Below are 13,316 nucleotides of genomic sequence, written 5' to 3'. Positions count from 1 at the left end.
AAAGCTCTCTGTGTGCCTCCTAAAATAATGCCTTTTGTAAACTTGCAGGATCCAATTGTTTGAACAAGAATGTGCTGGTAGAGCTGGGAATTCGAGCTCGGTTTTGTAGCTGCAGTTTCTGGGTTGCTTCTGTGGAAACTGCAAGGTCAGGTGTGTTACATGCCTTGAGCCTGACAATTAGAAAGCTCCAAAAATCACCTCTGAGTCCCTTCACTTCTCCTATATAAAGCTGAACTATGAAAATGGAGCCACATGATTGAGTTAAAAATATTAAAGTTGTTTCAAAGAAAGCATTGGCTATGAAGCTCTATGAGATGTTCAGGTACCTCCTTATTCCTTCATGAACTTTAACTCTTTTATGATTAGCTGGTTGGACATTTAGTTTGTTACATATAGTAGATAAATAAATGGGGTCTCATTCATTTATTCACTTGAATATTAACTTATTCATTTATTCACTTTAATATGAATTTATTATTATAGATGCAATAAACATGGATATATTACTGGTTTTATTTAAATCCTAAGGATTTGTTGCCATTCATAGCCACTTAGGCTCTGTTTGTTCATTTATTAGATACAGGCTTAGATAATTATACATTTGATTATATTTATACACTAGATACAGGCTTAGATAATTATGCATTAAATTACCTCATAATTTAATTAATTAGATACATTAGATACAGGCTTAGATAATTATGCATTAAATTATATTTATACATTAGATACAGGCTTAGACTGCTGGTGACAATAAATGTGACCCTACAGGGACAAATGCATCACAGGGTATTTGTTCTTTTCCTTTTCCACACAAGAAGTGTCTCCCAAATGAAGCCATTCCTTGTGGCTGTGTCTTGACTGACCACTCCCAATTGTGCTCCTCAGGGGTTATTTGATTGCAGCACCTTCTGTTTTCCGCTCTGGGGTGGAGGAAGCCATAAGTGTGACCATCTTCAACTCTGCCAAGGAGACCACGGTGCAGATCCAGCTGGTGGTCAAGGGGGAGACGGTGTCCCGGAGCCATGGGACAGTCCTGGGTGAGCTTTGAGCGCTGGCTGATGAGCTGAGGGGCTGGGGCAGCACCTTGGTATCTCCTAAAGAGTTGCTTTAGGTGATAATGGCATCAAACAAATGGATTTGCTGCTGCTGCTGCACCTTCTCAGTTGATTGTGGTAATGTGGTTTTGGTCTCAAGCACTTTGATAACTTTGGAACACCAAGATATACAGAGACCCAGGATAACTGATATTCTAGATTTTTACAGTGATTTTACTTCCTTTTGATGCCTGAATATTTATAAGTTTATTTTTAAGAAAAATAAAAAATCTACATCATCATCATCATCAATTTCTTCTCTCCAAAATGAGTGCTGGGAGCACAATCCCCATCTTCAGTACTGGGTGTTGCTGAGACAGGTGGTGATGTTTGTGTAGCTGGATAAATCTTTAAAATCCAAGCCAGATACCCCTGTCCTGTGAGTAAAATCAATGTGATCTGATGATATCCAGCTATCCATGATATCTGAGTGAATTTACAGTGCTGAAAGTGAAGTGCAGTAGCCCTGTGGTACAACAGTGTGGTCAAGGCAATCAGGCTCTTTAACCCTCATGTTTTAACTCTTCTCTATGTTAAAACTGGGAGTTTTATGAAAGCCATTCCATTTCTTGGAACAGATTGTCTCTGATTGTGTCCTCCCCTTGCTGTCTTTGAAAGTGGCTGACAATTGCAAAGCAATTCATGTGTCAGTGATGCTGACACATGTGGGCAGCAAATGCTCCAGAGAACTCCTAGGTATGGCTGGATCCAGCAATCCAAACAGATCCCTGGAGTGTTTGTTTTGAGAATTGTTGAAGTCCCAAAAGAGGCCAGGTCTTTTTTAGAGCAAAACAATTCAGGAGGCACAAAGAGGCTGCCCTGAGCTCAGCCTTGGGGCTGCTCTCCAATCACAGAGCACTTTGCAATTTTAACTTGGGCAAAAGTTGTGAATAAATGTGGAGCAGGTTTATTATGGAGAGCTCTTCTGGGTCTGACTTGCTCACCCTGCAGACAGTGCAGGAAAATTATTTCAGGTAAAATCACAGCAAAGGGATAGTGCAGGGAGCAGCTCTGTGAAGTGGGGTCTTCCTTCACTCAGCTGAAAACATCTAAATTCTTGGTGCCTTACCTTGAGAATAACTCCTGCTCTCTCTCTCTCATATTTTAGATAAAGGAACAATTAAGCTGAAGGTGAGTATCAATAATTTTAAGATGTTTTTGGTGAACACATAAGGGATTTCCCTCAGCCACACCAAGCATTGGTGGCACAAATAAATGTCACATTCTGGGAACACCTGAGGAGGACACTGCCTTCACCAGAGGAAAGGTGGAGAGTGAAAACAACACAGCTCAACACATCACAATTCACCTTTACACCACTAAAGAAAAGCAGTGGCTCATGGCTCCACATAAATTTATGTGTTGGGTTTGTTTTATAAGAATGGCAGAATTCTGTGTGGGAGTTAGGACTTCAAATGTTGGCAAAACGGAGCTGGACCAGAAGAACAAGCCCTTAAAAGTGTTGGGTTTCTTAACTTAGGACTTAATTTGGGCTTGTCATCTTTGGGAGATTAAAGGGGGGTGGTGGGACAAAATATCCAGTTATGTGCATCTGGAATGGTGTCAGGTTTTTTATTTTGTCACTTTTAATCTGAAGTAATTTTGAAGTTCTTATTTCTCTGAGCAGCTGGTTGAACATGTACATGCATGCACTTTTTCTTCTGGGGACTTTTTTGTGTTGCTCATTGGGGTTTCTCCCCCTGTTGGGTTGGTTTCCCTGTGTAATACACCTGCATGTGTAGATCATGGATCACCCATCACTCTGCTTGAGTGATAAAGGGCAGAAGAGAATTTCCTCCCATGGTTTCAGCATGAATTTAACTCCTTTGAAGTTTATATATTGTAGAAAACCTATTATGGCCTTAATTTTCCTTTCACTACTAACACAGATTGACACCAAAGCACAGCAGGTGCCTCTTCTTGCTCTCCTCAGTGTCAACTGCATTTCCCAAAAGCTCAGAGGTTTCTCTGTGTGTTCCTCACCTCCTGGTGTTTTTTAGGTGCCTTCAGGGCTTCGTGGACAAGCACACCTGAAGGTTTGGGGCAACAGGCACCTGGCAGAGGAAGGGCACATTTTCCACAACTACACCACAGTCACCATCGACAGCAAGGGCTCCTCGGTGTTCATCCAGACTGACAAACCTGTCTACAAACCCAAGCAGAAAGGTAAAAGCATCTTGGATAACTTGCCAGATGCCAGGGCTGCTTTCAAGGGGAGTTTTAGGATGAGCTCTTCTGTTCAGTCTCAGCTCTGGTGACTGATAAATTCCCTCTGTTTTCCTTTTCCAGTGTTGATAAATCTCTTCATGGTGACTTCTGACCTGAGGCCAGTCAACGACAGGGTAAAGAAATCTGTTTTCTTTCACACTGTGCAATATGAGGGGATACTTGGTAGCCTGCATTCTGTTCAAATATTTGAGAATTATTTAAGTCCCAAAAGGTCCTTTTTAGAGCAAAACAATTCAGCAGGCACAGGCTGCCCCGTGCTGGATGCTCAGCCTTGGGGGTGCTCTCCAATACACTTATGCAGGAACAGAATTGGATTTTTAAGCTGTTTGGGCATAACTTGTGACAGCTTGTTTTATTTGTAATTCAGCTTTTTTCACTTGGTCCTATTCCTGTTGGAGGTGAATACAAACTTCTGGAGTGCTGGCAAATAGGAGGCAGCTCTGCCAGAGCAGAGACATGAATTTTTCAGAGACTTGCACCTTATTTAGGTAGTGCACATATATGTAAATTGTCCCTTTTCCAGATAGATCTCTGAATTAAATCTGTGCTTCTCAGGCTACTCTTAACAAAGATGTTCAAACTCTGTCACTTTGGGTCTCACACTTCGCTTATGTTGACTCAACACTCATCACAAAAAGCAGAAAAGTTGTTTCATAAAGCCTTTTATTTTCTTTTTTCTTTCAGATTGAAGCTTATGTGGTGGTGAGTATCTTTGTGCCCTTCTAGCACCTGTCCTGTAGAGGTACAAGGTTTGTGTAGCACTTAGAGGAACAAATTTCTGCTTTTCCTGTCTATTATGGCCATTCCCACCCCTAACTAATGCAATTTTCTTTCCCTGTGTCTCTATCTGATCTCTGTGCCTTTGGTTTTTGCCATCACCAGCAAATATCCTGGTTTTCTACTTCAGTTTCAGAAATTCATTCCCATTTTTCAGCCTGAGAAGAACTGGCTTGATTCACTGGGATTTATAACTGTGACAGCCCCATTTCTTCTCCCTTCTGTTCACTCCAGTCCTTCCTGTGCTGGGCTGGCAGAGCAGGGCCACCCTCATCTCTGCTCCCAAACAGAGGTGGTGGAGAGCAGAAATTCATGGAAAGGAAAGGGTTCTCCTGTCCTATTCCTAATGAGGTGAAAGAGTGGCTCCCTCTGTGTTTAGGGGTTTTTTGTTGTTGTTGTTTTATTGGGGTTTTTGAGGGTTTTTTGGTTGGTTGATTGGTGTTTGTTTGTTTTTTTTTTAAATTTTATTTTTGTATTTTTTTGTTTGGCTTGGTTTGGTTTTTTTGGGGTTTTTTTTTGTTTTGTTTTTTAATGTGTTTACCTCTCAGAAAGGAGAAGGATTTACTCTTGTTGAAGATTTAATGCTGACAAAACCAGCAGGATTCATTTCACCTGGGTTTTTTCATCCAAAATTTGTCTTTCTGCTTGTACAGCTCCCTTTAAGAATGGGATCAGTTCTTCCCATCCAGGACTGGTGTTTTAAGGCAGGGGGAAAATTTGCTTGACAGCATTTATTTGTGTGCATTGCTTACAGGAGCAGAGCTCCTAAATAACTCCAGAAAGCAAATACCCCTGCTGTAAGGTATTTCTGGGACATTTTGGACAGGCTTTGGTTGCATTTGAGCTGTCAGTGAAGTGTGTGTATCACAAAAGGAAGTTCCTTGTTGCAAACTGAGTTAAATACACGAGTGGTGCTCATTTCTCACCTCTAATCCTCCCTGCAGGATCCCCGGGGGTCTCGGATGATAGAATGGAATAACTTGAAGCCATTTTGTTGTGGTAAGTTCCAGATTATTTATTTTTTTTCCCCTCTGTGTGCTGTGATTTGCCTTTGCTTCTGCTTCCACTGAGTGCTGTTCAGTGAGGCTTGGAAGGGGCTGGAGAGTGACAGAGTTCAGAGAATGTTGTTTGCTTTTTCAGGCATTGTCAACATGACTTTTCCCCTGTCTGATCAGCCAGTTTTTGGGGAATGGATCATCTTTGCTGAGATGCAGGGGCACACCTACAACAAATCCTTTGAGGTGCAGAAATATGGTGAGTTGACCCCAACCCAGGTGCATTTGGAGGAACAGAACTCTGAAATGCTTTCACTTGAGATGAAACTCCTGAAACACTGCGTTTAAAATGCCATGAGGAAAAATTCCTTAGAGCCATGTATTTCAGGGATGCAGGCACTGCTAACTGGGAGCTTTGAGGTCACCTTGCCAAGGTGGTTTTGGTTTGTTGCTGTTGATTGTCCTGGTTTGAACAGACAGGTGTCTGTTCTTAAGGAAGGCAGGAGCCTCTCCTGAAATGGAAAATGCAAACCCCCTCCCTCTGAGTTATTATAACTTTGAAATTAAAAGGCTCTCAGGCAAAGATATGGGAATAGGAATAACAGGATAAATAAAAATACAAATGCAATAGCACAAAAAAAGAGAAAACAAACCACAGCCAGAGTCAGACCAGTCCCTGCCCCCTGTGTGTCAGGGTGGTGGCACAGCCCCATCCCATGGGGGCTCAGCCCTCCTGCAGTGCCAGCTGTGGCTCTGCTGGAGCAGGGATCCTGCACAAGGGGGGAGTTTTCCTCTGCAGCTCCAGGGCTGCTGTGGATGGGCCTGGGCTCCCTCTGGGAATCCACTGTAAAGGCTGTTCTGGTGTCCCAGAACCTCAGATTGTATCCAGGTAGGAATGTTTGAAACCTCAGATCGGATCCAGGTAGGAATGCTTGAAACCTCAGATCGGATCCAGGTAGGAATGCTTGAAACCTCAGATTGTACCCAGGTAGGAATGCTTGAAACCTCAGATTGTACCCAGGTAGGAATGCTTGAAACCTCAGATTGTATCCAGGTAGGAATGTTTGAAACCTCACATTGGATCCAGGTAGGAATGTTTGAAACCTCACATTGGATCCAGGTAGGAATGTTTGAAACCTCACATTGGATCCAGGTAGGAATGTTTGAAACCTCAGATTGGATCCAGGTAGGAATGCTTGGCTCCTCCCCTGGGCCGAGCATCTCCCCATGGGATGATGGAATTGGATCAGCCCTGCAGGGACACTCAGTGGCCATGGACAGAAGATAATTAATAATTTATGGCCCATTAAAAGAAGAGATCTCCTGGAGGGAGGGTTGGCTGTGGGAGAGAGAAAGAAAACTGCCCACTGACAGGAAGATAACTGCCCCAGCTCTGAACAGAACACACGCCCCCGTTTCCATCCTAATTTATTCACCCTCTACTGGGTGTTACCCTGATAAATCAGAACCAGCTCCTGTCAGAGCACTGGGGACTTTTGCTACAAGCTGGGCAGTGAGATCTGCTTGGAAACATTCTGCTTTATTTCTTTTCATTGTAGTGTTGCCAAAGTTTGAGCTGCTGATTGATCCCCCTCGCTACATCCGTGACCTTTCGCTGTGTGAGAAAGGAACTGTCCATGCCAGGTAGGAGCATTCCCAAACCAAATTTCACTGCTGTGGGTTGTAGTGCAGTCCCTGGAGCTTGGATCCCACCTGCTGCAGACTTTTCAGATTATTTCTAATCATCATCAGAAAATTTTTGATGTAAGAGCCTTCAAAAACATTGTAAAAATAACAATCTGCAAAACTTCCTGTGGTAATGTTTCCTAGATTTGAAGGTAACATGGTAATTGTCTTTATACAACCAGAAGAACAGAAACCAGCTGGAATTTATTAATCATCTCCTTTGCATTTCAGATACACATTTGGCAAACCAGTGACAGGGAAGTTAATTGTCAATATGACTATAAATGGTGTTGGGTACTACAGACATGAAGTGGGACACCCTGTCCTCAAGACCACCCAGGTGAGGGAGACCATGGACTCACCTGTGATAAAATGCCTGATCTGTCTTCTTTAACATTTATCCCCCAGCTCTGTTTTGTTGCTGATGTGAGATCAGAAAATGAAGGAGTAAATATTATAACTGAGGCCATTGCTTATTTTTACATGATATATTTATTATTTTAGATATTAGGAGGAAGCTTTTTTCCCAGAGGGTGCTGGGCACTGCCCAGGCTCCCCAGGGAATGGTGCCAAGGCTGCCAGAGCTCCAGGAGCTCTCAGGGATGCTCAGGGTGGGATTGTTGGGGTGGCTGTGCAGGGACAGGGGCTGGGCTGATGATCCTTGTGGGTCCCTTCCAGCTCAGGATATTCTGGGATTTGGTGGGATGAGAATTTGTTGGCATAGTTTTAATCTGCTTTAAGAGCATATGGGGCTGAGGAGAGCAGGAGCCTGAGGTGACAGAGTTAGTCCAGACCATGGCTAAGGGAGGAAAATGAAACTTCCCTTTCCTTTTCCCCCCCCTTTCCTTTTCCCCCGTCACGGACACATTTCATGAAAAATCCTTTCATTAGGATCTTTTCTCCTAAGAAGCTGAGAGGCCTCAGAAACAAAATGTAAACAATAATTATTTGCTGCTGTGGAATGCAACAGGTGGATCTGTGATTGGTCTCATGTGGTTGTTTTTAATTAATGGCAAATCACAGTCCAGCTGTCTCAGACTCTCTGGTCAGTCACAAGATTTTGTTATCATTCTATTCCTTTCATGCCTTCTGGTGAAATCCTTTTTCTATTCTTTTAGTATAGTTTATAATTTTCTTTTAATGTAATATATATCATAAAATAATAAATCATGGAGTCAAGATTCTCATCTCTTCCCTCATCCTGGGACCCCTGTGAACACCAGCACAATTGGTGACCCCGAGTGAGAAACATTCCCACACCTTTTTCCCCTCTCCTTTCCAAAGCCCTGCTGCACCCCCCGCTCAGGTTGCTGTGCTTTAGCTTTGTTTGCTGTGCCCCGTGCGGGTGTCCCAGCCCCTCCCTGTGTGCCCCCAGATCGATGGCTCGGCCGAGTTCGAGGTGTGTGTCAGGGACATGATGCCAGCGGATGTCCCCGAGCACTTCCGAGGCACTGTCAACATCTGGGCCACGGTGATCAGCTCTGATGGCAGCAAGCAGGTGACCTTTGATGACTCCACGCCTGTCCAGAAGCAGCTGATTGATATCAAGTACTCCAAGGACACCAGGAAGCAGTTCAAACCCGGGCTGCCGTACAAAGGCAAGGTGAGATTAGGAATAGTCCTATGTAGAGAGTTTTTTGGATAATTGGTTAGCTGAGAAAAGACATTTCGATGTGATACCGATGGATAAGGATAGGGGAAACAAGCTGGGAACTAAGCAACCAGTGTCCAATCACTGACAAAGGTCACAGTGCCTTTTTCTGAAACGGGAAGACAGGGGAGAAAATCGCTTGCTAGAAAATGCAGATATCTTAGGTAGAGAAGCTAGAAGAATGCAAACATAGAAGTAAAACAATTACTAGAAGATAGAAGTAGGTGTGGTTGATCCAAGTGTGCTTTAACCAATAATGAGCTCAGCTTTTGCAATATGTATAAGCTTCATTAACACCAATATAAATATGTGTGGGTTTTCAATAAACTTTGGGATTTGCTATTCACGCATATTGTGTGTCGCCTTTCTCCCGCCGTTCACGACAATCCTATTTTTAATGCTGTTGGGTACTAATATGGCTGATTTCAGTTGATCCCAGTGGTTTTCCCCACCTGGAATTGCAGATCATTTCAAGTTAATTGTTCTGTAAATGCCCCACTGTGCAGGTGGAGGTCACTTACCCCGATGGAAGCCCAGCTGACAGAGTCACCATCCGAATTAAAGCTGAGCTCACACCAAAGGACAATGTTTACACCAGTGAACTGGTCTCAAGGAATGGCCTGGTGGAGTTTGAAATCCCCTCCATCCCCACAGCTGCCCAATATGTCTGGCTGGAGGTGGGTAAAAGCTCCTTATGGGATTAGCAGGCTTTAATGGAACTAATCTTGTCAAACCTGCACTTTATAAACCAGTGCTACAAACAGGAAATCGGTGCCTTTTAGCCCCAGCTTCTGGGTTTCAACACAGCAAACACTGGTTTGTTTCCTGCTGCCAAGAGAACTGGTGCTGATAACCACCATGAAAAGATGCTCCTCCAAATGCACCTTAACGTGGTGGTAGGGGTCAAATATTTGGGGAGTAAAGATGGCAAGGAGATGAAAGATATAAAATGGGAAAAGAGAGATTAAGAAAGATCAAAATGAGCTTTCTATGCATAACATTGATGTAACTTTTTCCCCATTTTTTTTAAGACCAAAGTGACAGCAATTGATGGGAAACCCTCTGGGGATCAATATCTGCCCAACTATTTGTCCATCAGCAGCTGGTACTCGCCCAGCAAGTGCCACATCCAGCTCCAGGCACCAGATAAACCTTTCCAGGTATGTTGGCTTCACCTTCCAGCATGGAAATTAAATGAAATCCCTTGCATTGCTTGGCTTAAAGCACTTTGTTCTAATTAAATATTTCTGGACATTCCTGATTCTGGGATCTTGAACTATTTCCACTACAAAGGAAGAAGAAACCGCACTTGAGCCATCAAATAATTGTTAAATGTGGGCTCCACAAGGAGCTAAGCACAATTCCCTGGGTGCTCCGTGCACCAATCCACAAATCCAACCATTTCTGTTCAGAGAGGGTGGGTGTAGGCATGGAAAACTTCATAATTTCACATTTAAATGTGTGTTCTGTGCCTCCAGTAACGCTCAGACATGGATTGCTTGCTGAAAATGATTGGAAGTGATGTTAGTGGGAGTGGCTCAATTACTCAAGACCAAACTTAAGGCTGTGTAGTCTCACTGGAACTTCCAGTTTAAATCTCAGCTGGATCTGTTCAATCTTCCAGTTACTGAGCTCTCAACATGATTGCCTTGTTTTCTTTGGTGGGTTTTGTAGGAGCCTCTCTAAAAATATAATCCTGCCCTACAAAAGCTGTTGTGATTTCTCTCCTAGAGAAAAGATCTGATTTAATCATGATTCCTGTTTTCTGAGAGCTGTTCAGGGTTTCTTCTTACCCAAGAAAATGTTCTGAAGGTCTGCATAGTGCTCAGTGGAAAAAAAAAAGGGGGTTTTGGCCATAAACACACAGAGATTTGTTATCAGCAGGTCTGTGAGGTTGGTTTCAGATTCTTTGTATCCAAATAAGAGCTCTTTTTTTTTATCATTGCATTTCATGGAAGTTTAATGGCTAATTAATCTTTTACAAGTTTCCTGAGGTATGGAAAGGGGATTATACACTGCTAATCTGAACACATTGTTCTTATTATAACCTGATTAGAACTAATTCTTCTGTGGGAAAGCTTGGAGCTGGATGACCAGCTGATGTGGGAACCATTCCCATGCATTGCCAGCTCTTACAGGGTGTTCCAATTAGCTACATTCATTTTTTAATGAATTGTTTCATCATTTGCACTGGGGAATTCTTAATACTTCAAATATTTGATGTCACGAGGCACCTCTGTGGCATTCTCACTGTGTTTAAGCATCAGCAGCTCCTGGTGTTCCAGTTCTGCCCTTTTGGTTGGTGCCATGTGTGCATTCTGCAGGGAGAACACTTGGAGCTGAAAAAAGAGAAATTTTCAGCACATTTCTGTGGGATCTTCTAAGCCTGAATGGTTTGATTTGGGAACTGCTCTGCTTTAAGTGGCAGGAGGGCGAGGAGGGGAAGGTGCTGAAGAAATCCTACTGGTGTAGGGTCCTACAAGTGTCCCACTGCTCAGATCCCAGCAGGAAGGAGTTTGTGTTCCTAGGAAGGTCTGCTGCTCCTCAGGGTGATGGATCCCATGGCTGGTGTCTGTTCTGTTGGGAATTTGGGGGATTTTGTTTTGGGGGTGTTCAGTACTCCCTGAGCCCCTCTGGGTGCAGAGTTTCAGTGCCCAGGTGAAAATAAAGCAGATTTCTTCTCATTTCTTTGTGTGTTTGACACCTCCCTGAGTGCCCAACTCACAAATTGTTATCAAGACTTTGTGTAATTTGACAGCATTTTCCCTCAATCTCTTCCCGGTCCTTTCATGGTGATGTTTGAATTGATAACAGCCACATGGATGTAATCACAATTAAACTGCAGAGATTATCAAACACATATCCCACCCCCAACCCAACTCTTTCCTTTTTTGGCCTGGGCTACTGAAGGGGTGTCTAAAATTCAACCAATTCTGACAGCTGCTCTGTGCCAAAAGGCTTAACTTCCAGGATTCCAGGGATTCCTTCATTGTTCCATTAATGCATACAACCCCCAGCTCAGCCTCCTGTAGATTTGCAGTGAGTGCAGAGCTGAACACAGGCTCCTTTTTAGTGTGGAAAAAGTCTCTGAGAACAGTGCAATAATAATAATAATAATCATCATCATCATCATTATATAATGAAATATATATAATATATTATATAATAATAGTAATAATAATTATTCTTATATACTAATATACTTTATAATATAATTATTTATTAAATATAAAAATATAAATTTATTAAATAAATAATAAATATAAATTATATAATATATAATATAATAATATATAATATATAATATATATTATACATATAAAATAAAATATAATATATAATATAATTATATATAATCATATATAATTATATATAATAGAATTCTTTATAATAATATATATTATATATATAATAATATATAATATATAATATATATAATATATAATTATAATGAGATTATTATTATTATTATTATTATTATTATTATTATTATTATTATTATTATTATTAATAATAATAATAATTTTTCAATGCACCCATTTGTTAGGAGAGGGCTCACACCTCCTGTGGCCTGGAACCCAAGCAGGTTCCTGTCCTTTACCACCCCAAAACTCATAACAGAACAAATCTTTGGCTTTTCTGTCCTTGTCTGCAGGTGGGAGAGGAGGCCTGGATTGCAGTGAAATCCACCTGTCCTTGCAACTTCACTCTCCATTATGAGGTGGCATCACGAGGGAACATTGTCCTGTCGGGGCTGCAGCCCAGCAATGTCACCCAGCAGAGGAGCAAAAGAGCCACCACAGGCCTGGAGAAGAACATTGACCTCACACACTTCCCAGGCACAGGTAGCCAGCACCAGAAATGCAACTCATGCCTATTTTCAGAAAAAAACCAAACCTTTCCACACCTTTTTTGTTAATGTGGTGCTCCTGAAAGAATAGAGATCATTTTGTGCAAGAAAAATGTGCAAAAACGTGGTGCTCCTTTAAAGGATAGAGATCATATTGTGCAAGAAAAATGTGCAAAAACGTGGTGCTCCTTTAAAGGATAGAGATCATATTGTGCAAGAAAAATGTGCAAAAACGTGGTGCTCCTTGAAAGGATGGAGATGATTTTGTGCAAGAAAAATGTGCAAAATGTGGTGCTCCTTTAAAAAATATAGATAATTTTGTGCAAGAAAAATATGCAACAATGTGATGCTCCTTTAAAGAATATAGATAATTTTGTGCCCAGCAGAGAAGCAAAAGAGCCACCACAGGCCTGGAGAAGAGCATTGACCTCACACACTTCCCAGGCACAGGTAGCCAGCACCAGAAATGCAGCTCACCCCTATTTTCAGCAAAAAAACCAAACCTTTCCACACCTTTTTTGTTAATGTGGTGCTCCTGAAAGAATAGAGATGATTTTGTGCAAGAAAAATGTGCAAAATGTGGTGCTCCTTTAAAAAATATAGATGATTTTGTGCAAGAAAAATATGCAACAATGCGATGCTCCTTTAAAGGATAGAGTTAATTTTGTGCAAGAAAAACGTGCAAAAATGTGGTGCTCCTTTAAAGGATAGAGATCATTTTGTGCAAGAAAAATGTGGTGCTCCTTTAAAGGATAGAGATCATTTTGTGCAAGAAAAATGTGCAAAAACGTGGTGCTCCTTTCAAGGATAGAGATGATTTTGTGCCCAGCAATGTCACCCAGCAGAGGAGCAAAAGAGCCACCACAGCCCTGGAGAAGAACATTGCCCTCACACACTTCCCAGGAACAGGTAGCCAGCACCAGAAATGCAGCTCACCCCTATTTTCAGCCAAAAAACCAAACCTTTCCACACCTTTTTTGTTAATGTGATGCTCCTGAAGAATATTTGTGCAAGAAAAATAGTGAGATCCA

General features: G+C 41.9%; 1 protein-coding gene across 2 annotated transcripts in view; it reads left to right on the top strand.

Annotated features, from left to right (window-relative positions):
* The window catches only part of CPAMD8 (C3 and PZP like alpha-2-macroglobulin domain containing 8), a 69,053-nt gene that overhangs the window by 1,733 nt on the left and 54,004 nt on the right, over positions 1-13,316 (top strand). For both annotated transcript variants that reach the window (XM_071451774.1, XM_071451773.1), the window contains exons 2-14: positions 889-1,040; positions 2,206-2,228; positions 3,098-3,263; positions 3,387-3,439; positions 4,011-4,028; positions 5,048-5,102; positions 5,244-5,357; positions 6,658-6,742; positions 7,016-7,124; positions 8,160-8,387; positions 8,942-9,112; positions 9,467-9,595; positions 12,091-12,280. In XM_071451774.1, the coding sequence (XP_071307875.1) occupies positions 889-1,040; positions 2,206-2,228; positions 3,098-3,263; positions 3,387-3,439; positions 4,011-4,028; positions 5,048-5,102; positions 5,244-5,357; positions 6,658-6,742; positions 7,016-7,124; positions 8,160-8,387; positions 8,942-9,112; positions 9,467-9,595; positions 12,091-12,280 (1,493 nt within the window). The remainder of the gene's footprint in view (positions 1-888; positions 1,041-2,205; positions 2,229-3,097; positions 3,264-3,386; positions 3,440-4,010; positions 4,029-5,047; positions 5,103-5,243; positions 5,358-6,657; positions 6,743-7,015; positions 7,125-8,159; positions 8,388-8,941; positions 9,113-9,466; positions 9,596-12,090; positions 12,281-13,316) is intronic.

The sequence above is a fragment of the Agelaius tricolor genome, unplaced genomic scaffold, assembly GCF_023055355.1.
Source record: "Agelaius tricolor isolate 1412-34295 unplaced genomic scaffold, bAgeTri1.0.p SCAF_33, whole genome shotgun sequence".
Taxonomy (NCBI): Eukaryota; Metazoa; Chordata; class Aves; order Passeriformes; family Icteridae; genus Agelaius; species Agelaius tricolor.
Note: the sequence above shows the minus strand (reverse complement) of the source record. Positions and strands in the feature narration are given on the sequence as shown.